Here is a 25,063-nt window from a genome sequence, read left to right on the forward strand (position 1 = left end):
ATAGCTAACATTTCACATACATTCTCATTTGCATTCTAGAAACAGTACTTTGTAGTCTAGACTGGGTCATTATTTGATATTGACAAAAGAAATCTTATCAGTTTGGTGACATGTACCTTTAGGCATAGGGAGGTTATTTATGAAATTAATAGTAAAAACGAGATCATGAACTACAGCAAAGAATACCTTTCGACTAGGAGAGTGCATGACAGGCGCAGGAGGAGAAGGTGGTCCTCGGGGAATTTTCTTATTAATCCTGAAAGAGAAATCAAACACAATCAGAGAGTGATACTTTTTTGCCCTTTTAGTTTTTATATCTCAAATTTCTCCTTCTTATTTTTTGTTGTGAAAAGCTTTAAACACAGGCAGAAACAGATATAATGAATGTCCATCTACACCTATCATTTGGCATCACAATTATTAAAATGTGGTCAATGCTGTCATCATTGTTACTCAGCTGACATCCCAACATTATTGTTACATAATAACAATATGTGTACTGACATATAATTAACTATACATATTTAAAGTGTAAAACTTGATTAAAATTTGGGGCTGGGGTTAGGGCTCAGTGGTAGAGCGCTTGCCTAGCACGTGCGAGGCCCTTGATTCGATCTTCAGCACCACATAAAAATAAAATAAAGATATTGTGTCCACATACAACTAAGAAATAAATTTTTTAAAAAATTTAATTAAAATTTTGCCAGAAAGATACATCTGTGGCAGTATCACAATTAACACAGTGAACATATCTATCGCTCCAGAAGTTTCTGCATTGCACTTACTCTCCCTTCTTCTGACGCCATCTCCTTTTCCACAGGTAAGCACTGTTCTACCTTTTATTACCATAGTTTCCATTTTCTAGAGTTTTATATAAATGGAATCATACTATATGTACTTGTTTTTACCTTTTACTCAGCATAATTATTTTGAGATTCATCTACATTATTGTATTAATACACTTAAAAATTTTTTTTTTAGTTGTAGATGAACGCAGTATTTTTATTTATTTTTATGTGGCGCTGAGGATCAAACCCAGTGCCTGACACATGCAAGGTAGCACTCTACCACTGAGCTACAGCCCAGCCCCTACATTTGTTTTCTTTTGAAGACTTTTTTTTGGGTACTGGGGACTGAACCCCAGGGCCACTTAACCACTGAGCCACATACCCAGCCCTTTTTTGTATTTTTGAGACAGGGCCTTCCTAAGTTGCTGAGGCTGGCCTTGAACTTGCAATCCTCTGCCTCAGCTTCCTGAGTCACTGGGATTACAAAGGTGAGCCATATGCATCCCACTTTTTAACTGGGACATTTTTCTCCTTTAATAACTTTAAGAACAGTGGTTAGCATCTTTAAGATATTATATATAAGACATTAAATATAAAACATATATCAAATATCCTTTAATATCTTTAAGAACATTTGGGACATTTTTCTCCTTTAATATCTTTAAGAACAGTGGTTCAGTCTTATGAAACAATCTACTTACTTGAACCTTGGAGGTTCCATTGGATCTTTCTGCATTTCTACCATTCGAATAACCCTCTGTTTAGCTCCAGAGTTGAAAGCTACTCCTTGCTGAGATGGTGTGTACCTAAAGAAAGTAGATGGAAACTAAAGGTGTAACTAATTCAAGTTTTCAGTAGGTATTTTCCTATTATAATCTTAAGAGGCTACACTTTCAAATCTCTTCACAAAGGATTAACAGAAAACTACAAAATATCTAAGCAGAGCCATCAGGAACAGAAATAAGAGAATTAGCAGGAATTATGAGTTACAAACAATGTAAACTGGAGTGGTTAGATTGTCAACAATCCATCCTCATCCATTTTCTAACATGGAAAGTATAATTGTTCAGTTTCACAGAGCGGAGGTCTAGAAATAGTAGCTATTTTCTAAGTGTGTATTTGAGGAAAAACTACCCACATAAAAATCCCAGCAGGCATCTCACAGCAGTTTTTGATTAAGTTGTGAAACAGAGAAAAAATAATGGCAGCAGCCCTAGCAGCTCTGAGTTTTTCTTTAAAGTCTATATGTGAATCATTTGTCCACACAAAGATTTAGTTGAGTGAAGCCCCTCAAAATTCAAAAGGATTGTAAGGTCGTCTATTATATTCAATAGGAAAATTATAACAATTGTGGTTAGGATCATATACCATAAGTAACTTATTTTCTAAAATACAAAAAAATACTTTGAAAACATCAATAACAGCATACATCTTAATGTGGACATCTTTAAAAATTCTGCTTTAAATTGTTTGCAAGGAGTCAACAGACATCCCTATTCAAGACAATTCATTTATAATTATGACTATGTAGGATATTGAATGAATACCAGAACTCTTAAGTCAAATGAAGTCTGAAGAGAAATTAAGAATTCCAGGCCTCATACCGGATGTACTGAGCAGGAGCCAGTTTATCAGCTGCTCGAACTGGCATGGCTGCAGCAACCTTCTGCGATACAGATTTCTCTAAGGCTACCCTTGTCTTTTCTGTTATCTGAAATAAGAAACATCATACTGAGTGGTTTGGAAGTTAATAAGGATGTAAAAAGTCATCTAAGATAATTATATATATATATATCAATTCCCAGTTACCTCTTTAATAGCTTCTTCATCAGGTCTTTGTAGGTCTGGATCATCTGCATTCATAACCTCCTTTGGAACCAGGTCAGTGTATTTGCTATAAATGACCTGAAATGTTTAAACACAAGCAAGCAGAGAATGAAAAAATGCAACCTCATTAAGTCATTCCAGATGTCAACATGTCCTCTCAGCACACTTATAAATTTAGGACACTCAGTTTTGTCTTTTTGATTTTAAAACCAAGAAAGATTAAACTACATACACAAATTGCTGCCTGGGCTGTAAGTTAATAATTTTCTTTTGACCCCATGCATTTAAATTATTTGAGATCTTCTAATCAAGTCAGAATCAAAATAAATTGTGCCAACAAAATCTTATGCATCAGTGATCTCTATTTTTGAGGCTCACTAGGACTTGAAATTAATGATGATATAAATTGCCCAATGAACCATTATCTCGGATTAAAAACTCATCAGAATTTAAGTCAGGTTACCAAATAATTTCCAAATTCACTGGGCCTAGAAAATTTCATTGACCTCATCGTATTTATAATGTTTCTCTTTTTTTGCCATCAATTCTATTCACAGACTAAGAAAATGAATATGTGCCACAGTGAAAAAACCCAGAACATTCTCTTTGATTTTAGACAAAAATGAAAGAGAAAAAACAAAATACATCCTATATACACAACTTATTTTATACCCAAAATTAAGACTGCTAGGCTCAATATAGATTCATTTTAGACTGACCATGGGTGATAGGCCCCCAACAAACAGAATATTACTTGCTTTCACAGACATCTATAGTTAAAAAAAAAAAATGCATATAGCAGATTTTAAGGAAAAAGAGATCACAGAAATTTAAACACTAAAATAATAAGCATTCTAGATTTTAATGCTTTAATTAGAATTCTTTGACAAAAAGAACAACTTATAAATACGAAAGAAATTAAAATTCCTAAGCATTTGAAACCTTCAAAAGTTTTCTACAGAAGAAAAGTCAAAGTCTTATACTAATAATTTTGTCCTATCATATGACAGTTCTTAAAACTGTTTAGGGAAATGTACACTATTCCTTATTTCCCATTTCAAACAGTGGACCAAGACATTCTCAGGCTTACTTGACCTGACCTGGCTTTGCCTACAGCATCAATCTCCCTCCATAAATTCTCACTCCTTCACGCATGTTTCAGTCACACAGCTCTTCTGTTCCTTAAACATGCTTTCCCACCAGTTCTGAACCTTTACAGAATACTGACCCCAGTTCTTCATCTCTGCATCAGATCAAAAGGGCCCATACTGGTGAGGCCTGACTAGCCTTGTGAAAGCAGTAGCCCCTTCCTCAACCATTCTGCTTCACATCACTCTTTACTGTCTTCAAAGTGCTATTCATAGTATGAAATTATTTATTTATTCTACTTGTTTACTATTTTACCTATTTAAAAAAGGCTAACATTATTGAGCACATATTATGTCACTTTTTGTTTTAATACACACATTAATTAATTTGATCTTTGTACCAACCCTGATGATTATAGCTGTACTACTGATGAAAATATTCATGAAAGTATTTCTGGTGCCTATAACAATGCTTGGTGCATAAGAGATATTTAGTTATTTTTTTGTACAAATTAATGAATAAATTAATTTAAAGAAGTTTTATCACATGCTATGGGTACTTATATTTTAGGTACTATAGGACCAACTTTGGAAAAAACTACCTCATAGATATAAACTGAAATCTTTAGTTTATTTCTCTAAAGAATGAGAAGAGGGATCAGGTAAGAAAGTACAAATTTAGCACAAGATGTCCCATTGACATGTGAGCTATTAATGTTATCATCCTTCAAGGTTTATTTTGGAAGGGATCCTAAAGTTGACTTTAATGAGAAATTAGTCTCACTACATTGGGCTGGGATTGTGGCTCATCGGTAGAGCGCTCGCCTAGCACAGGCCGGACACGGGTTCGATCCTCAGCACCACATAAAAATAAAGGCATTGGATTCTGTCCATCTACACCTAAAAATATAATAAATGTCTTAAAAAAAAAAAGATTACACAGCTTCTAACAAACACCAAATGTATTCTTTTCAGGAAGGAAAAATCCATACTACACAAATTGAAAATTATATAACAACAATACAGAAGACAATACCTAGACTATGAAGGGTTAATAATCATTTTCATACAGCAATTACTATAGGAAGATTCTAAGCAAATGGTTCCTTGGTAGTCATATAAGTTCACATAAAGTCTCAATACTAATTTAGCATACAAGAGCCATTTGCTGTTTCTTATTTGGGTATTCCAAAGTTAATAACCCTTTAAATGAGCATCAGTAAGATTCTACCATCTCACAAGGCTGAGTGAAGGACATCTGAAGAGTAAGATTCCTCCACGATAATTAACTATAAAACCCCCAATTTTTATAGCCTGAGGACCAAATGTGCTGAAACTCAGTACATTCCAGGAGGTAATGGGGCTGGATAGGGTTATCTGAAAACTACAATATATCCTTGAAGGCAGAAGCATAAATGAGCTTTGTGAATAAGATAAAGGAAGAACTCCTCTGTAAAACAGATAATTCCGGATTACTGAAAATAGGCAAAGAACTAGACTACTGAAAGGATGAATCTGTCAACATACTCACCGTGTAAAAATAGATTACTTTGTGTAATCATAAAAATATTTAAAAAAAATTTTTTTTTAGTTGTTGATAGATCTTTATTTTTATGTGGTGCTGAGAATTGAACCCAGTGCCTCACACATGCCAGGCAGGTGCACTACCTCAGAGCCACAGCCCCAGCTCTCATAAAAAATTAATAACATATTTATCATAGGGTCAGTTTAAAGTTGTTAGGTTTTTTTTTTTTAAGATGTAGTTAGCATTCTTTTAGGTAATATCATGTATATAACATCTTCTATGAAACTATTTCAGATAGAAAACCACATATACTAGGGCCTTTATTTCAAGAATTGTCACTGGAGTTCATAATTGAAAAGGAGAGAAGCATTTAGTTCTATCAAGATTTATTCCAAGAAACCTTTTTTCTATCTAATTTTGTATTACAACAAGTCATATTCACAGTACTTACTTTAAATGCACAGAGATCAGTGGCCTTACAACTTGATATAAATATTACCTTGTGGAATTCTGACTTATTCTCTTTACCTCTTAATACTTATTGCTAAAATTGGCATTTTTTTTGGAGGAAGCGGCACTGGGGAATGAATCCAGGGGTGCTTTACCACTGAACTATATCCCTTGTCTTTTATTTTTTTAATTTTAATTTTGAAATAGGGTTTTGCCAAGAATCTTGTTAAGTCATTGAGGCTGACCTCAAATTTGCAATCCTCATGTTGCAACCTCGTGTAGCATGCACTACTGTGCCTGGCTAGAATTTCCATTCCTGCTCTCAATTAATATTTTAGTGAGAATTCTACGGTCAGATTCCTCTGAGATAAGTTAGGAATCTTTGCACTACAGTGCAAATAAAAAAAATCCTAAAAACCATTTTCATCTTTTGTTGAGAATTCTGCATAAGTCTCCTAAATGATCATGAATTTTTAAAATTCCATTTTGTACAGTAAGTAGTCGATTCCCATTTCTTTTAAAATAGAAAATAAATGCTTTTCATACAGGGTTTTGCTGCCACCTCCAGCTCCCCTCCTATAGCATTTATAAACATAGAAGGTGTTTCTGGTTAAAACAATGGTGGTTGAGTGGGACACTAGTGGCATTTTACAGGTAGAATCAATTATGTTAAACATTGTACAAAGCTCAAGATAGTGCTGAATAATCAAGTAATGTCACACTCAAAATGCCAATGGTATATAATGTGTACTCTGTTAAATTTGAATTATTAAATGCATTCCAAAACTTCAAGCATTAATCCATCCACTTTTAACTAAAAATAAATAAACCAACAAAAAAACAGTGTGAACTTGAGAGTGGTACTTCTCTAAATTACCAGTTTGGGGTTCAGTTCTAATGGTTGCATTATAGTCAAGCATATAAGCATGGAAATAATGTCACTGTATAAAGGAACAAAGCTTTAGAGACTTTACTGGGTCAAAGTACTGAAATCCAAAAATAAATGGTTCAGTTTTAACTCTATTTTTTTATATAACTATCAATATACATCGTTGTCACAGAAATAAAAATATTTTCAGACATTTCCTATAAACCAGACAAAATTCTTTGTTTCCATTTTTGAAATATAATGCAAAGCTGTATTTAATTCAAAATATTACAATATTTTGTATTTGCCAATGTCAAATTATTGTCCCAAAATGTTGCTTTTTCCTAACTGATGAGAGTAGAGAGGTAGCACATCATACCAGTAAAATAATTATCCCAGAAGGAGACATGCACTAAAACAAATGCTAGAGTCAAGTGAAGCTTTCCAATATAAATCCTGCACATATAGGGGCCTCTTATTTTCTTTTTGTAGGGTAGATTATGCTTCCTCAATGACTTCAGATTAAGTTTTTTTCTCCCCATACCAGCTTTACCACTGAGCTACAACTCCAGCTTTTTTATTTTTTGAGACAGGATCTTGTTAAGTTGCTTAGGGCCTCGCTAGATGGGGAAGGCTGCCCTTGAATTTGACAATCCTCTTGCCTCAGTCTCCCAAGTCGTTGGGATTACAGGAATGTACCACCACTCCTGGCAAGAAGTGGTTTTCTGTTATACAATGAATACTGATATTATTCACCTAAGAAACACTGGTAAATGCCTGTGTGGCAAGCTTTCAGGCACTAATGTACCTGAAGAGGAAAAAATAAAATATCCAATCCTTGCCCTACAACAGCTCATAGTCAAATGTGTTAAACTGCTATGAAAAACATTGGGACTAGAAAGGAGAAAGCCGACGTAGCCAGGGAAGATCAGGGAGAGTATCCTGGAAAAGTAAAGAATAAGCTGAGATCTGAAAGCAATAGAACTTAGTCAAGGGTAGAGTGCTCTAGGCACAAGAAGAATTTCCATGAGAGTTCTCAAGATAAGAGAGAATGTGCCATATTAGGAGAACTAAAAGTAGTTCTTCATGGAAGATTTTTGAGAAGGCATGAAAATTTTTCCAACTACCTATAATGCTTATTTTATATTGAAAATAAATATAATGGCTAAAACTGAACTGTTTACTTTTTATTTCAGTATACTGGTCCTGAGAATTGAGGCTAGACTAGGAAGGTAAGCAAAGGGGCAAGCTTGCCATAAGGAGGTTGGCCTTTATCCAGAAGACCATGGAAGCAAGTAAAGATTGTAAGCATGTACACTTCTATGTGTATATGTAGAGGAAAGAGAACAGCAGACATGATGTTTTTTTCTGGCAGGCAAGACAAATGCAAAATAGATGGGCTGAGACTTTGCTGTGGTAAGACAAGCAAAAATAATAATGGCCTGAATTAAGTAGTAAGGAAAGGAAGAATACTTGAGAAGTATTAAGGAAATTACATAGAGCACAGTTCCTAAATAGATGGAGGGTCTAGAAGAAACTAAAGAACTAGAATGATTGTTAAGCACAGGGAGAGCATACTGGCAGTGTCATATTTGAAACTGAAATATCCTTTGACTCAGTGAAGTCCACATCTAAGAATTTATTCTACACACAAAAAGGTTTGTATCTATCTTAAATAAAGTGCTATTTGCAAAACCAAAAAATAAAAAGTAAAAACTACCAATGATTTAAAACTTAGGGTGTAACTACACCATGGAAGTATGTATAGATTTTTTTTTAACACATAACCTATGTATACTAACAAAAATCTTCAAAACATTAAGTTAAAAAAAGGTCAAAGGAAGTTGTATTAAAATCCCATTCATATAAAAATCTGTTTATAAATGAATATGCATATATAAAGTTAAGAAAAATTATGTCAATATCGAAATTAACAATAAAAGTCTGGAAAGATACACATCACTGTAGTAAAACTAGTTATCTTTGGCAGGTAAAATAAGAAAAAACCAGGTAGGACTGCACATACTTATATATACAGTATATATACTATATACATATACAATGTATATATGTATATAGTGTGTGTATATACACACACCATACATACACACATATACATACTATATAGCTGTAGCTCAGGGTAAATCTGGTTTCAATCCCTGGTATCAAAAAAAAAAAAAAAAAGCTTCATCTGAAGTCATTGAGGAAGCATAATCTACCCCTGCAAAAGGAAAATGAGGCCCCTATACATGCAGGATTTATACTGGAAGCCTTCATTTGACTCAAGCTGCATTTGGTTTGGTGCATGTCTCCTTCAGGTAGTATACACAGTATATATACATGTGTGTGTGTGTGTGTGTGTGTATATATATGTATATAAATATATATATACACACATAAATATATATGCAGTATATATACTCTATATACAGTATGTATACAGTGTATACATAGCTTTAGAGTATATATGCTGTACATCCTGTATATACCACTGTTATCTTACCATGAGAATATATTACATGTGTAATATTTTAAAAATCTATAAAATAAGAGAAAACAGGACTCTCTGAGGCTTTGGTATAGGCAATGAGAAAGATATCACCATCATTCACTGAATTAGAGAATACAGCAGATAGATTTAAGAGACAAATTATACATTTAGGTTTGGATTTGATTACACAGCATTTTAGGGAAATCTTTATATAACTGTCTGGGCTGGAAACACAGATTCAATAGTTATCAACCTATGAGTGGTAACTGAACCCATGGAAATAAGGAGAATGCACTCTGAAAGTGTCAGAGATCTTTGTCAGAAAGCTACTACCACAAATAGGTTGAGGTGAAGCCATACTAGTGAATTAGAGAATTAAAGGGAAGTGAAGTAGCATGAAATCCAGCTCTTTATAAAGAATCTTGAGAAAAGTTTAAGAAAATTAAGTGGAAATTAGGTGGTAGCTTAGAGGGAGCTTTGAGGATAGTCAAGAAAGTTTTTCTTTCAAAAGATAAGAAAAGCAGGCACATTCAAATGCTAATGGAAAGGAGTGTCAGAACTCAAAGACTTGCAGTTAGAATTCAAGACAGTTGAGAAGAATAACTAATATGTGAGATTTGGAGGGAAAGAGAAGGGATTGTGAACCAGAATACATATGGCAAGATGAGGCTTTGATTATAATCACAGAACTCAATATCCATTTCAACCATTTCTTATAACTTTTGAAATGTAAATACTAGGAATTTTAAAATAAAAAGATCAGGCTTAGAGAGACGGTATTTCTTATGGAAACAAAAAGAAAAAGGTAAATGCAGAATAAAGTTGCCAGTTTTCTTCTGTCTTTATACTGAAATAGATGTGAATTACTTGTTCAGGATAAGACAGGATGGAGAGAAGCAGGAGTTACACACAAGTTGGTGGTAGCAAGAAGGGAGCAGGGCTGAAGATATAAAATTGAATGTCTGCATTTTTCCAAAAAGCTCAGCAGTCCTGTTGGAGGACTAAGGATGGGCTGTCAGTACTATTTTAGAGGGCAAAATTAAAAAGTCTGGGAGAGAGAAGCAAAGGATAGGTTTTGAAAGCTCTCAGGTATTTTTTTCCAACATCATCAATTCTAAAGAAATGTTTTACTTCTATCTCAAGTATTTATTTACAAGGGGGAGAAAAACCAAACTAGGTCTCCTCAAAAATAGTTCCTTGGCTCTGGGCATAGCTGCTATGTGATGAGATTATTTTAAGCAAATTTTATTTTTGGTTTTTGGATTACTTTGCAAGCAGGGCCATCCTAAATCTGCATGCAAATGCTAGTTTTGTTCTTAATCTAGGGCAAAAGAAGTTTGTGTTTATTATCCAAATGAACTATTAAAATAAGAGCTGGGATATAGCTCAGGGGTAGAGCATGAGCAAAGTCCTTTGGACAATAACACATACACAAATTTAAGATTAAATTTAAGATTAAAAGTAGATTTTGGTTTTGGTGGGTGTAGCCTCAGTTGTAGAGTATTTGCCTAGCACACGGAGGCACTGTGTTTAATTCCCAGCATTGCCAAAAAAAAAAAAAAAAAAAAAAAAGGTTGACTTTATTAGGGTTTTAGAATTGTAGACTTTAAATATTAGAGTGGCAGCCAGGCATTGTGGTATATACCTTTAATCCCAGCTACTCAGGAGGGTGAGGCAGGATGATCTCAAGTTCAAGGCCAGGCTGGGCAGCTTAATGACATCCTATCCTCAAAATAGAGAGGGCTGAGGATATAGCTCAGTTGGTAGAGTGCTTACTTTGTACGCACAAAGCCCTGGGTTCAATCCTCAGCACCATACACACAAAAAAAAACAACAAGCAGCCCTGGGTTCAATCCCCAGTACTGCCCCTTCCCCTAGCTCAACAATTTGTGTAGAATTTCAAGACAAGTCACTACTGGATACAGTACCAAAGTTAACCTAAGCATACTTCATTGATACTTTTATATTTTTTTTGGTGCTAGGAATTGAACCCAGGGTCTTGTTCATGCTAGGCAAGAGCTCTTCCATTTTAGCTGTGTCCCTAACTTCACTGCTACTATTAATATAACACACACAAAACAAAAACAAAAATAAAAAACCTCACAAAACATTCATCAATGAGGAAAACAAAAAACAAAGAACAACCCAATGAGAGATTACCTTGTCTTTTGACTGTCCTTGTCGAGCAATTGCATCATATTTAATCTTTCCTTCAGGATCCACCTGAATGGCCAGTGCATTTGACATTTTTTTCTTTCGTCCCATATCCAGGGGATACTGGGCCACATGGATTTCTGGAAAGGCACCTCCATCTCCAAAATCCTGAATATTAAAAGAAATAAAAGGAATATTTAGTAATAACTAGAGACTCAAGATAAATTCATTTATTCAACAAATAATCATTGAGTCCTTAGCATCGTGGAGCTTACAGGCCAATGAGCAAAGATACAAAAAAATATATTCAGAGTGCCATGAGGGTAATACAGATCCTGGAACCGGGTCCTACTTTGATAGAGTGCTTGCTACAGCCTTTGTTAAGAAGCAACATGAGTAATGTGTAAGCTAAAGCCTGATGGTGAGAAAGCAGTTATGGGAAAATCTAAGGCAAGCATTTTCTAGGCAGAGCAAACAGCAAATGTGAAGGACCTTCTGCAAGGAGGAGCTTGGCATGTTCTAGGAAACAAAAGTCCAGCGGAGCTAATAGCTTACTGTGAACAAAGGAACTGACACCATATGAAGTAAAAAAAAATGTTTAGGACAAAGCAAAGACTATGGTTTTGGCATGTATGCACACATACATACAGGGTAAGAGGTATTTAGGGGTAGTAATGTAAAGAATTTTTCTTGGAATTAGATTTTATTAAAATAGTATCATTGGGCTGGGGATAACAAAGCAACACCTTGGTTTCAATCCTGGGCACTAAAAAAATAAAAAGACTCATTTACTCATTATTATGAGAAGCAAATAAATAAGATAGGAAGAACCTAGAAATGAATTACCATATTTCTTTCTTTCTTTTTGTAGTGCTGGGGATCAAACCCAGGGCTTCAAGCATGCTAAGCAAGCTTTCTTACTTAGTTATATTCCCAGCTTGGAAAACATACATGTGTGAGTGTGCACATGACCAACACACACATATACATACACAGTGTATGTGTTGTATTATTACTGGGGGGATGAAATGGGAGGAAGAGATAGAATCTAAGTTGCCCAGGCTGGTCTCAAATTCCTGGATTCAAGTGATCCTCCTGCCTCAGCTGGGACAACAGGTGCATGCTACTACACCCGGCTCACACTTATAATAGTGATTACATACAATTATTTAGGAGGGAGAACAGACTTCTAAAGTAGAACCATCTAAAGAGTTTGTCATTGATGTTTATATTGACTAAAAAAAGGGCCAGCCATGGTGGCACATTCCTACAACCACTGTGGCTTAGGAGGCTGAGGCCCTATGTAACTTAGCAAGACCCGGTCTCAAAATAAAAAATAAAAAGGGCTGGGGGTGTGGCTCAGTGGTAGATAGAGCACCCCTGGGTTCAATCCCTGGTACCAAAAAAGAAAAGGTCATAAAATAAACATTAAGATCAAGTATAATTTTAAATTTAAAAAAAATTTTATTTAATTTTTTTCAGAGAGAGAGACAGAGAATTTTAATATTTATTATTTTAGTTTTCGGCGGACACAACATCTTGTTTGTATGTGGTGCTGAGGACGGAACCCAGGCCGCAGGCATGCCAGGTGAGTGCGCTACCGCTTGAGCCACACCCCCAGCCCCCCCCCAAATTTATTAGTAGTTGCTTAGTACCTTGTAATTTACAAAATGAAACTCATTTTATCTTATTTAACTTTTATAACTAGCACTCTCATATTTTCATTCAGAAAGAATTCAGGTTTAGAAAAATTAAAGTGATTTCCTAAGGTCTCATATGCATATGAACTTGAACTCCATTCTTTTGACTCCAAAGGTCTTTTTCACTACTCTGAGATACCTTTCTTAAAAAAAAGTCACGGGGCTGGGATTGTGACTCAGTGGTAGAGTGCTTGCCTAGCACAGACAGGACTCGGGTTCAATCCTCAGCACCACATAAAAATAGGCGCATTGTGTTGTGTCCATCTACCCTAAAAAAATAAATATTAAAAAGAGAGAGAAAAAAAAAAAGTCAAACCATGGCACAAAATAAAAGACAAAGGGATTAAACCCACATAAATATTTATCTCATACTAGACAAAAGCACCAAAAGCATTCTGGGAAAAGATAGCTATTCAACAAATGGTGCTGGGAAACTAAAATCCACATGAAACAAAATGAAATTAAACCCCCCTCTCTCACCCTGAACAAAACTCAACTCAAAGTGGATCAAAGACTTAGGCACTAGAAGCGACCCTGTGCCTAACAGAAGAAAAAGTAGGCCCAAATCTTCATTGCGTTGGCCAAGGATCTGACTTTCTTAACAAGACTCTTAAAAAGTACAAGAAGTAAAATCAAGAACAGAAGCAACAATAAATGTTGGCGAGGATATAGGGGAAAATGTTCATACATTGCTGGTACAACCATTATGGAAATGGTATGGAGACTCCTCAGAAAACTTGGAATGGAACCACCAAATTACCCAGCTATCTCACTCTTTGGTTTATACCCAAAGGACTTAAAATCAGCATACTACAGTGATGCAGCCACATCAATGTATACAGCAGCTCAACTCACAATAGTAAAATTATGGAACCAAACTAGGTGGCCTTCAACAGATGAATGGGTAAAGAAAATGTGGTATATATACACAATGGACTATTACTCAGCCATAAAGAAGAACAAAATGATGGAATTTGCCAGTAAATGGATGGAGCTGGAAAATAGCATACTATGCAAAATAAGTCAATCTCCCCAAAACCAAAGGCCAAATGTTTTTTTCTGATATGTGGATGCTAATTCACAATAAGTGAAGGTGCTAGGGAAGAACAGTTACTTTGTATTAGGTAGAGGGGAGTGAAAGGAGAGGGGCCATGGGGTTGGAAGGATACTAGACTGAATCTGACATTATTACCCTATGTACATGTATGACTACACGAGTAGTGTGATTCTATATCATGTTTAACCAGAAGAATGAGAAATTACATTCTTTATGTGTGAAGTGTCAAAAATGCATTCTACTGTAATGTGTAATTAATTGGAACAAATAAAAAGACAGAGAGAAAAAAAAAAAAAAAAAAAAAGCCAACCAGTACAGGCCAAGAAACCCCAGTATGAAAATCGAAACTTTTTGAGGGTTGAAATAGCCTCCTGAAGTTTCAGATTTTAGACTTCTGAGGATCAAGATTAGGGGTGCGAACTGGGGTGCACAACCAGTAAAGTCTAGACAAATACTCTGAAACCTGAAAAACCTCTGGTTCCAAGGATTTCAGTCAAGAATATTCAATTTGCACTACTAAGATAAGAAAAACATTGATCATTTAGAGGGATCTGATGGAAAAATTATAAAAATATCCGCTTTTACAAGACATCTTCAAGCAATATTCCATTAGATCTAGTATATATGAGTCCCTAGGTATAATATGCTTATTTGCTGGGAGATTTGGAATATTTGAAAATGAACAGAATAAAGTGGAAAGAGAATTTTTTTTGTAAATTAGGCAGAAATAGTTAAAATATTCCCAAGAAAAGTGCTTCCTGTACCCAGACCATCAATCTGACACATGCTCAGAATTGCTAGAGTTCTTCAACTATAATAAGCACTTCAGAACTGTAGATGTTGCATTATGTGGTCATTAAGCTTGCCAGAAAATCATAGCTTTTACACTGAAGACTAGAACAAAATGCCTTCTTCCACAGTACATTCACTCTCCTCAAAGCATCCATGGCATTTCCAGATTAGCTGGCCATTTTAGTTTGATTTTCAAATAAACAGTTCTATTCCACCAGGATACATGAAACCTTTGATAATCAATTAAGATTTTAAAAAGCAGTCAAATGTCATAAAGCTGATCCATTGTATGTAAAATGAGGCCTGCCACCCCCATTCTGTAATCTACTGAGAAACTAAAAAAAAAGATATAATTTCAAGAGAAACAGAATTCTTCAATTAGCTAATGCCAATCACTACCTTTTTGCTCCAGGTAAGAGGGCATTATAGCCTCCTCTCTTATTTTGCCTTTCTCACAAATTACAGTCCCAGAGAGAACAAAACCAACAACAAAAATCCTTCAATATAGTAGGGCTGATATTCTCACAGAGGAATTCATAAAGACCAGAGGAAACATGAGGGGAAAACCTCCTGAAATATGTAAGGGCCAAGTACAATCTAGCTGGGTGTTTATCTTGTAGGCTCTATCTACCTAGTCTGACAGGCAGACATGGGAGAGAGAAAACAGATGGCTTCTTATAGGATTCTAAGCAACAAGTTTCAATTCAAAAAAATATTATGATCACCACTTGGAGGCATATGAGAAAGGCAAGCGCCCTTCCCATTTGTGAAGTAAAAGTCATAACCACATAAGAACAGAATATAAGAAAGTGATAAAATAAAAATAAATGAAGTGCAAAAATACATAGCCATTTTAGATTTTTAACGGGGCACATCCATTCCTTGGCATGTAGAAGAAAATTTGTAGTAATGAGAATGAACACTGGGAGAGGGAGAAGAAAAAGGCTTGATAAAAGCAGAGTTTATCTTGTGTTAAAAAATATTTATCTCAAATGTTTGTTTTCTCCCTAGATAAAGAAGGTGGTTGTTATGGCCTGGGTTTGTCTCCCCAAAACTCCAATGTTAATGCAGGAATATTCTGAAGTAAAATGACTGAACTGTGAGAGCTATACCTAATTAGTCCATCCTAGTTTGAATGGACTGACTGGATGGTAGATAGAGACTGAGGGGAGGCAGGTCACTGGGGCTTCATCTTTCCTCTCCTTTGTCTCTCAGCTTCTGGGCCACCATAAGGTAAGCAGCTTTCTTCAGTCATGATGCTAGGCCTCACCTCAGGCCCAAAATAAGAGCCAGCTAACCATGAACTAAACCTCCGTAACTGCTGGCCCAAATACACATTTCCTCCTCTTAGTTGCTCTGGTCAGGTATTTTGGTCATAGTGACAAAAAAACTGACTAACACAGTGGTCTAGTATGGGAAGATTTCCCTGGAATCGGGGAAAGAAATATGCATTGAACTGACTGATGTATAGGATCCTGAGTAACAGGTGCTGTTGAGAAGTTTGTTATTTGGAAACAAGGCAGAGATATAAAAAAGGATCACTCTATAGATTCTTCCTTCTCTTCTACTTCCTATAAGTCAACTATGAAATTTTGTCTCTCATTTCCCCAAACATTATCTAATCTGCTGATTAACATTCTCAGACTGAAGAAAACAGATGAGGGGTTAAAAAAAATCAATAAAGGAAATGCTATTAAACCTTCCCTTAAAGGAAACTCTTTCAGGGTAAAATGGTATTATTATTTTAGTTGGGGTTGTGGAGACAACTCAAACATAAAATCACTTTATTTTTACCTCTTACTTTACCATTATTGTCCACATGCTATATAATTCCTAGATTCATAAAGGGTATGTTAGTTCCTTATGTACATGTTTAATAGTTTCGCATTAGAAGAGACAAAATGGCACAGTTCTCTAGTGATCACAAACCAGTGACAATAAGCAAAACGAAAAAGAAATCTTCTGAGGGAAGTCTGTCTTGAGAGCTCACAAGCAGAATTTCTATCACTGATATTAATAATCAGAAAATCTAGGGTTTAAATATATTTTACAACATATAATAATAAATTTCAACATAATTTAATAAATCAAAACAGAACATCCATATTTACCTCTAACAACCGAGGTATCCAGCCTTTTCGGTACCCGTATGGGGGTGGTTCTCTCCGGGAGGAGACCAGTGAGGTCTGCCGTGATCGCTGAGATCTTGCTTTTTCTTCAGCCTCAAGCTGGTCTTGAGATAGCTGAGTAGGTGCAGGTAAAAAGCTATAGAAAACAAGAGTCAGAATTTTAAAAACTCTTACATATACCAAGCATTTTATTATGTGTGGCAAAAAAGAAGCACTAAGAGACATAATAAAAAAAATCCATCTGCAATCAAGACAAATGGTATCCATTATAAAAAACTACAGATATTTACATAATAGACAAACTATTGAGCTTTTATTCTTCTATATCTTTTAACAAGCAAATACACATTCCCCATTACCCAGGGGCCGAATGTCCAGTATATGATTTTCTAAATATCCTTCCTATTCTTATACTTCTTTTAAAAACAATTTTATTCATACGTGCTCCTTACTTTTTTTTTTAACTATTTCAATGTCAATACAAAAGAACAAGGATTCAAAGTGAATGTCACAAAGACACAGATAAACTGCATACCTGAGGGCATTTTCCCAAGAGTCTAATTTAGAATGAAATTTAAAACTTAACAGGCTAAAGAATGAAAGCAGAAATCCTGAAGATGTGGCATTATTTAATCAGAACAACTTTCTACTAAATTATTCTTAACAACTTTTAAGTATTATGTTATCACAGTGGTATCTAAAGTCCAAACAAAACAAATAAAACAAAAGGATTCCAGTAGATGTACATTGAAGAGAAAAATAATTCAAGTTCCTCTGTGATTCTTGGCACAAAGTCTGAATATGTAGGAGACTTTATTCAGTTATCAAAAATATTTCTTGATCACTTGGGTGCAAACACTATACTAGACAGGCAATGAAAGTATAACTAAGAAACCTTATAGTCTTATGAGAAAGACAATCGCACAAATTCATAATTATAAATACATTAAGTGTTAAGCAAAAAATACAGAGTGCTATGACAGCATTCAACAGAGGGTTTACCAGTTTGGGGAGGTCAGGTTATAATAATGGCTAAGAGCTCAGAGTTCAAAATTTACCTTGTAACACTTAAAAACCTGGGTGAATTATTTATCTCTATGAGCCTGTTTTCTCACCTGTAATGACAGATCACAGAAGAGTATCTACCTTATGAGGTTCTTATGAGCATTAAATGAGAACATTCACCAATCAGTTGGCAAAGTGTCTAGATACTGCTAAACCTATGTTCCATAAATGATTATTTGGACTTGTTCCATGATTTCCCAGTTTGTGTTCACTGCCCGCAAACTATGCTCCCTCTTGGCCCTCAGCACACAACAAGAACATCTACTTATTGAACTGCAATTATCTATTAATTTACCTATCATTTCCTCACTAGACAGTGTTATGCTCTCTGCCGGTTTCATCCTAAATGTCAAGGCATTGTCTAGCTGACTACAGGAGTACCTTAAATGTCTGCAAGGTGAATTCACTCATCCCTTGCACTCACCATCTTTATGTCACTATAGCTTTCTCACCTTTACTCAAACAAGCTGTCTCAGGCCCTTTACATTTGCTAATATTCTATTTATTTATTAAGAACAATTTCTGCTGGGCACAGTGGCTCATACACCTGTAATCTGAGCATCTCAGGAGGAACCTAAGTTCAAGGCCAGCCTCAGCAATTTGGTTAGGTCAAGAGCAATTTAAAGAAAACCTGTCTAAAAAAGGCTGGGGATGTGGCTCAGTGGTAGAGTGCCCCTGGGTTCAATCGCCAGTACAAAAAAAAAAAAAAAAAAATCCAATTTCTGTGCACCCTAGCATTAAAGTCTCACTCAATCACACCTCCCTAGAGCCGTTTTGCATCACCTTGTCCAAAATAGTCACTTCACCAGATGGACTCACAATCTAATCCTTTCTTATTCCCAGCATTTATTACTAAAGGCATTATTAATTTTACTCATATATAGTCTGTCCTACTAAAATATAAGCAGGAGGATGGAGAATGCAATGATACAGGAAAACCAGTTTCTCCTACTACCTCATTTAACAATCAACAATATGTAAGATTTAGGACACCAAATGTGTGGGATGCTTCCCTTACACATCAAGCAATCAACTGTCCTTCAGGGTCTCCAGTACATCCTAGTTGGGTGTTTTCTAATGCAATTCAATTTTGATAGTGTCTAATGGAGATAGTTCCAGACTCCACAGGTTAGATGCCAATTCCAAGTCTGGACTTTTGATTCACTGACTACAAACTAGAGTCGTACCACCTCAGCTCAAACAACAACAAAACCCCAAACATTTACCTAGCCAGGTGTAAGAGTGCATGGCCCACAATCCCAGCTATCTGGGAGGCTGAGGTAGGAGGACTGCAAATTAAAGACCAACCTCTACAACTTAGCAAGACCCTGTCTCAAAATAAAATAAAATTAAATTATGGGCTTGGGTCCAAATCCTGGTACTTAAAAAATAAATAAATAAAAAATAATGTTTACAGATTTATATAAAGGATATTACAAAAAACACCAATGAACACCAGATGGAACCTATGGAAAGCTAGGTAGTCCCCAAATTGACCATTCACAGACTGCAATCTGCCAATGCAATTTTAAGCACAGAATACCCACTACATCTCTGGTATTGTTTCCAGGTGTTCATTTCCAATTCCATGTTTTCAAAAAATTCTTCATTCATAACCCTACTACTATCTAGTGCAGTGCTTTGCACCTGGAGGACATTAAAATGTTTGCTGCCTGTATCATTTACTAAAGAAAACTCTTCAGTCCACACAACTCATTGAATCTAATTCTTTTTACACTTAGGCTGGTACTAAACAAATAAACATTGTGTTGTTCTTTGTCTTATGATCGTACTAGTACCCCATCTTCTCTGCAACTCAAAAGTTATATTTTCTTCTGTACAAAAGACTCCTAAGATAGGGCAAGATACCCAGCAGTAATCCCCTGTAATTGAAACATTTTTAGGATTCATCAGTTAGGGAATATATGCGAGGAGAATGAAGTGTATTACAGGGCCTCAAGCTGAGGTCCTAAAATGATTACTTTCTTTGCGCTTGTACTGTTGAGTTTCGCATGGAAAGTTTTTCTACTTAGACGGAGCAGCAAGGTCGCGGGCTAGCACGAGTTACGTAACTTCTTGGAATCTCCCACTTAACAGCATCTTTTCTCTTAATGGCGGGAGCGCTTTACCTTCGGTTACCAAGGCAACCGGGAATAGCAAAAAATCCGGAGGTAGTTCTATCTACAGAAGAAATTCTAAGGTCCAAAGTTCAAGTGCTGAGCAAAGGTGAATTTAGTAGAAAGCGGCCTCTATTGAGGCCACTTTAAAATCCCTGCAGCCCCCCCCCTTTTTTTTTTCTGTTCCTAGAAATCCCAGTGTCGGGAAACAGGCGGGAGAGAGATCATCGCAGACAAACGGCCCGAAAGCCGCGAAGTCGCCGCCCGCGCGCTCCACTCATCCTGGAGAAATAAAGACGCTGCCCCCCACGGCCCCACCGCGTCCACCCGAGCCGCGGACATGCAGGAGCGCCCTCCAACCCGCTGTGAAGCTTAAGCAAAGAACACGTGAGACTCCAGCGCGAGGCCACGCCGCGGCATTCGGACACAGGAAGGGGGAGAACTCAACCCGGGAAGCCCCTCAGGAAAGATCCCGGTTTCGGCGAGGCCTAGTCGCCGCGGCGGCCAGCGGGAAGGTCTAGCCATGATCCCAACCCACGTCGTTCTTTTCCCCAGGCCAGGTTATCTCCGGGGGCGTGTACACAAAGAAAAGAAAAAGGTGTTTACTCCCAGACCCTTCCGTATCGAGGACCCGAATCAACAACCCACCTGGTGAGCGCCATCTTCTTCCGCTTCTTCCAGGGCGAGCGACAGCGCCGCGGGGCGGGCCTTTCCCGGCGACGGGGAACGGAAAGGAAGGAGCGCGCGGTACGCAGGCGCCCTGGCCGCAAGGCATTGTGGGACTCGTAGTTCTTTGAACAGTAGTAGTCTGTACTCCTGACCAGACCTAGCGGTTTATCACGATAATAGCTTATGTCAAAAGCAAGTGCATTCAGGAAATGATATAACCCGGTCATTCGTACTCTGTGACCTGAGACGGCGTTCACTAGGCAGAAAACCGAAATTGAAGGAAGATGCCTTTTTTTGCTGCTTTATTTTATTCCCTACTCAGTCCCATTCCACTCCACTAGTAAAGTTTCAAATATAAAAGCCTTCTAGGGGCAACAATGTTGAGTGAAAAGGTGTCAGGTTTTTAAAACGGTAGAAAATCGTGAGACTGGACAGTTATTGTGTGTGTGTGTGTGTGTGTGTGTGTGTGTGTGTTTATTCATTATATTGTACTGATTGTGAGACTTAAATGTGGGTAATATAGGTAGGTAGCTTTTTTTTTTTTTTTACTCTTTTTACTTTTTTTTACTCTTTAAAGTTCTATAGAAATACGTTGGTTCTTAGAGTTAATATTTTGGCTGACAGAGGTGTGATTTAACCTTTGCTCCAGGAATGTATTATTTCTAAAAAGAGCATAAAAGAGGAGCAAATTAGAGAAGGTCCCAAAGGCAAGATCAAGGGGCTTAGATTTAATTCATCAGGTGATTTGGAGATGAAGAAGGACTTAAGTAGAGGGCCACAGTCAAAAAAACAGGCAAGAAAGACAACTCTTGTGGCAGATTGGGTTTCTATGGCAATGAGAGACAAAAGAGGCCACTAAGGGCAAGGTTAAAATAATTAACATGGGAAATCAGTAAGACATAGACCAAGACCTGGGATGTAAGATTGAGAGAAAGGGAGGGAGAAGAGCACTTAGAATCCATTTTCATTTTCCACAGAGGCATATCACGTGAGGCATTTGCACTAGTCATGATCCCTTGCTGTCCTTGGGGTGTATAAGAGAATAGTAACAGAGTTTCATGGCAGTTTTAGCAGAACATAATTAAGAAAGCAAATCTGCAAAAATGACATGATATTATACCTCAAGGCCTAATGCTTTGATTGGTTTTGTGGGAGAGGGATTTGGTGTTCTGGCATCTTGTATCTTCTTTGCCCACCCATCCCCCATTATCACAGGCATTTAACAGCTGCCTGATCACAGTAGAGAGCCCAGTGCAACCCCCAATCAGGGCTGTGCTGGGTTGCAAGAAACACTGAATTCATTCCACTCTTGGAATTCCTGATAGAGGGTGGAATGTATTCTCAGAGAACATAGATCCCAACTGGATTCCTAACTAGCTGTGACTGTGTAGCCACAAGTAGTATAACTTGCGAGATAGGAGGGTGGATCAGTTAGGCACGGATTCTGGAGTCAGATTTCTTGAATTATCTATACATCCTAGATAAGTCACTTCACTTCTCTCCCAGTTTTTTCACTGGCAGAAAAAAATGAGTAAAGTAGTATAACCTGTCTCATAAAGTTGTGAGGAGAATTAAAAAGTGCTTAGAACAATATCTAGCATAGAGTAAGCACTCAAAAAATAATCATGATTTTCTGTCCTTCATTTAACTGACCTTAAAATTTATTGAATTTCTTGTGCTTCAGGTTTTGCATCTATAAAGTGAAGCAGTTGAATTTGGTTTTATTTCTGGGTTACCTTATAATGAATGTTCTATTGTGTATGGTAGAAATGAGTGGATCAGAATACAACTTTATGAATCACATGTTTAATTGAGGTTTTCTTAGAACCACACTGTCTAAAATGGGGGAGCATTGACAAAGCTCACAGGGACTATACTAGTTAGGTGGGGCACATTAGCCACATAGTGAGTTCCAAAATTACTCAAGACCAGTTTCTCATTAGGTGTACACAGGCCTTTGTAGAAACTAAAGTCTAATTAAAATTCAAGATGTAGCTTGATACCATCATTTCTCAAGAGAAGCTGGCTTTACTGGTACGTCCCAGGAAAATGTGACATATGAGGTCCTTCTATGCTAGAAGATGATGCAGGTGTTGGCAGGTGAGGCCTCAGAATTCCAGGGCCTACTGAAGCCTGAGATCTCTGCCCATAGAGAAGTGACTAGCAGAGTACAGCCCTGCCAGGACCTAAGCTCTCAAAAGTGTTGGTTAAACATGAGTTAATGTGTATTTTGAAGTCCGGTAGTTGAATTCAGTAACTCGCATGTGGTGAGTTCAACAGGGTTTGATATAACACTTCCACAGGCAAGGAGAGTTTATTCACACTGTAGAAGGAAAGAAGGGAATTCACATCAGCTCTCACATATGGGATCTGATCATATGTCCACTCTTAAACAGAACATCAAAACAGAACAAAAATGTAATCCCCAAATTAGCATCATTTGGCAAACTATGTAAGGGTTTTTAATGGGCTCAGAGCTATTTGGCACATTCTTTTCTCCTGTATGATGTATGTTTGAATTTATTTTGATACCAGTATGTTGGGTTCTGTTGTCATTATGCTTTAGTTATTGGTGGAGCTTTGGTAAAAACCAGAGCTACTCCATCTCACCATTCTTCCTTTTTAAGTGTCCTTTGTATGCCCTCCCAATCTTTAAAACACTTTTTTAAACGATAAAATATTGGTTTTCATTAAAGTGTACTTAAAAAGTCTAGATCCAAAGGTGGTGGAAAAGATTACCCAAAGATTATTTAGTAACTACACATGAAAAAATGTAACTTCCTTAAAAATGTTGTCACTTTAACATCACTAATAGTGGGAGAGTCTGACATTAAGTGCCTCCAATAGGAAATTCCCCATTTTTTTAATTCCTCCATTTTCTGATCAGGCTATAAAGGAACAAGTCTGACAGCATGAGAAGCCAAGAATACAGAGCGTGTGGCTTTCTACAAGACGACTGGTCTAGACCATTCAAAATGTTAATGTCATAGGATGTCTATAAAATACATGAAAAAAAGGATTAAGAGAGACATACCAAATGCAATAAATAAATTTTGATTGGATTCTGGTTCAGTTAGTTGAAAACTATTTTTTTTTTTTTTAGGCTTTTTGGAGAAATTTGAAAATGGACTGGTAGTAGTATACATTATAGAATTTTGATTAATTTTTAGGAGTATTAATGACATGATGATTAGGTAGAAGAATGTCCTTCTTTTATATTATTTATTTATTTATTTTTAGTTGTCAGTGGACTTTATTTTATTTATTTATATTTGGAGCTGAGAATCGAATGCAATGTCTCACACATGCCAGGCAAGTGTTCTACTACTGAGCCACAACCCTAGCCCTGTCCTTCTTTTATATATTTTTATTTGTTTGTTTTCAGGGATTGAACCTAGGGATGCTTAACCATGGATGTATATCCCAGCCCTTTTTTATTTTGAGACAGGTTCTCACTAAGTTGCTTAGGGTCTTATTAAGTTGCTGAGGCTGGCTTTGAACTTGTGATCCTCCTGCCTCAGCCTTCCAAGCTCCTGGGATTACAGGAATGTGCCACCATGCCCAGCCAAGGTCCTTATTTTTAGGAGTTCTATGCCAAAGAATTTGATGAAGAAATGTGGGCAACTTACTTTGAAATAGTTCAACACAACAAAAAAATGTGTTGTGTGTGTGTGTGTGTGTGTGTGTGTTTGCAACCAGAGAGCAAGAGAGAATGAGAGAGTCCACAAATAAAGCAATATGTTAACAATTGTTCTTTTTTTAGGGGAGGTACTAGAGATTGAACTCAGGGGCACTGGAACACTGAGCCACATCCCCAGCACTATTTTATTTCATTTTATTTATTTTTTATTTTTTAACAGATTTTTTTTTAAGAGAGAGTGAGAGAGAGGGGGGGACAGAGAGAGAGAGAGAATTTTAACATTTATTTATTTTTTCTTAGTTCTCTGCGGACACAACATCTTCGTTTGTATGTGGTGCTGAGGATCGAACCTGGGCAGCACGCATGCTAGGCGAGCGCGCTACCGCTTGAGCCACATCCCCAGCCCACTATTTTATTTTATTTAGAGACACAGTCTCACTGAGTTGCTCAGAACTCAATGGCAGGGCTGTATAGGTGTTTACTGAAACATATATACACAAATGTGAGTGTGTGTGTGTGTGTGTGTGTGTGTATGAAAAAACATGAAAAAATATATTATGAAATTGTTCACAGTACAAATTTAAGAGAGAAGAGCATATGGTGAAGATTTTCTCCCATTCTGTAGACTCTCTTTTCACATTATTGTTTCCTTTTCTGAGAAGAAGAAGCTTACTAATTTTTGTTTACTTTTTGCACTTTAGGA

The 25,063-nt window shown here is 36.6% G+C and overlaps 1 protein-coding gene and 1 long non-coding RNA gene across 2 annotated transcripts in view; one reads left to right on the forward strand and one right to left on the reverse strand.

Annotated features, from left to right (window-relative positions):
• Snw1 (SNW domain containing 1) overlaps nt 1–20,830 on the reverse strand; it is a 36,660-nt gene extending 15,830 nt beyond the window's left edge. The window contains exons 1-7 of the mRNA XM_005321279.5: nt 20,700–20,830; nt 16,852–17,005; nt 11,198–11,359; nt 2,598–2,693; nt 2,393–2,499; nt 1,490–1,594; nt 187–256 (exon numbers count right to left, since the gene is read on the reverse strand). Of these exons, the coding sequence (XP_005321336.1) occupies nt 187–256; nt 1,490–1,594; nt 2,393–2,499; nt 2,598–2,693; nt 11,198–11,359; nt 16,852–17,005; nt 20,700–20,713 (708 nt within the window). The 5' untranslated portion in view covers nt 20,714–20,830. The remainder of the gene's footprint in view (nt 1–186; nt 257–1,489; nt 1,595–2,392; nt 2,500–2,597; nt 2,694–11,197; nt 11,360–16,851; nt 17,006–20,699) is intronic.
• On the forward strand, nt 19,941–23,782 carry LOC144377897 (uncharacterized). The gene is made up of 2 exons (XR_013439166.1): nt 19,941–20,105; nt 20,242–23,782. It is a non-coding gene; the product is annotated as an uncharacterized LOC144377897 (long non-coding RNA).
• The last annotated feature ends 1,281 nt before the right edge of the window (nt 23,783–25,063 follow it).

Source organism: Ictidomys tridecemlineatus, chromosome 5 (genome assembly GCF_052094955.1).
Source record: "Ictidomys tridecemlineatus isolate mIctTri1 chromosome 5, mIctTri1.hap1, whole genome shotgun sequence".
NCBI lineage: Eukaryota > Metazoa > Chordata > Mammalia > Rodentia > Sciuridae > Ictidomys > Ictidomys tridecemlineatus.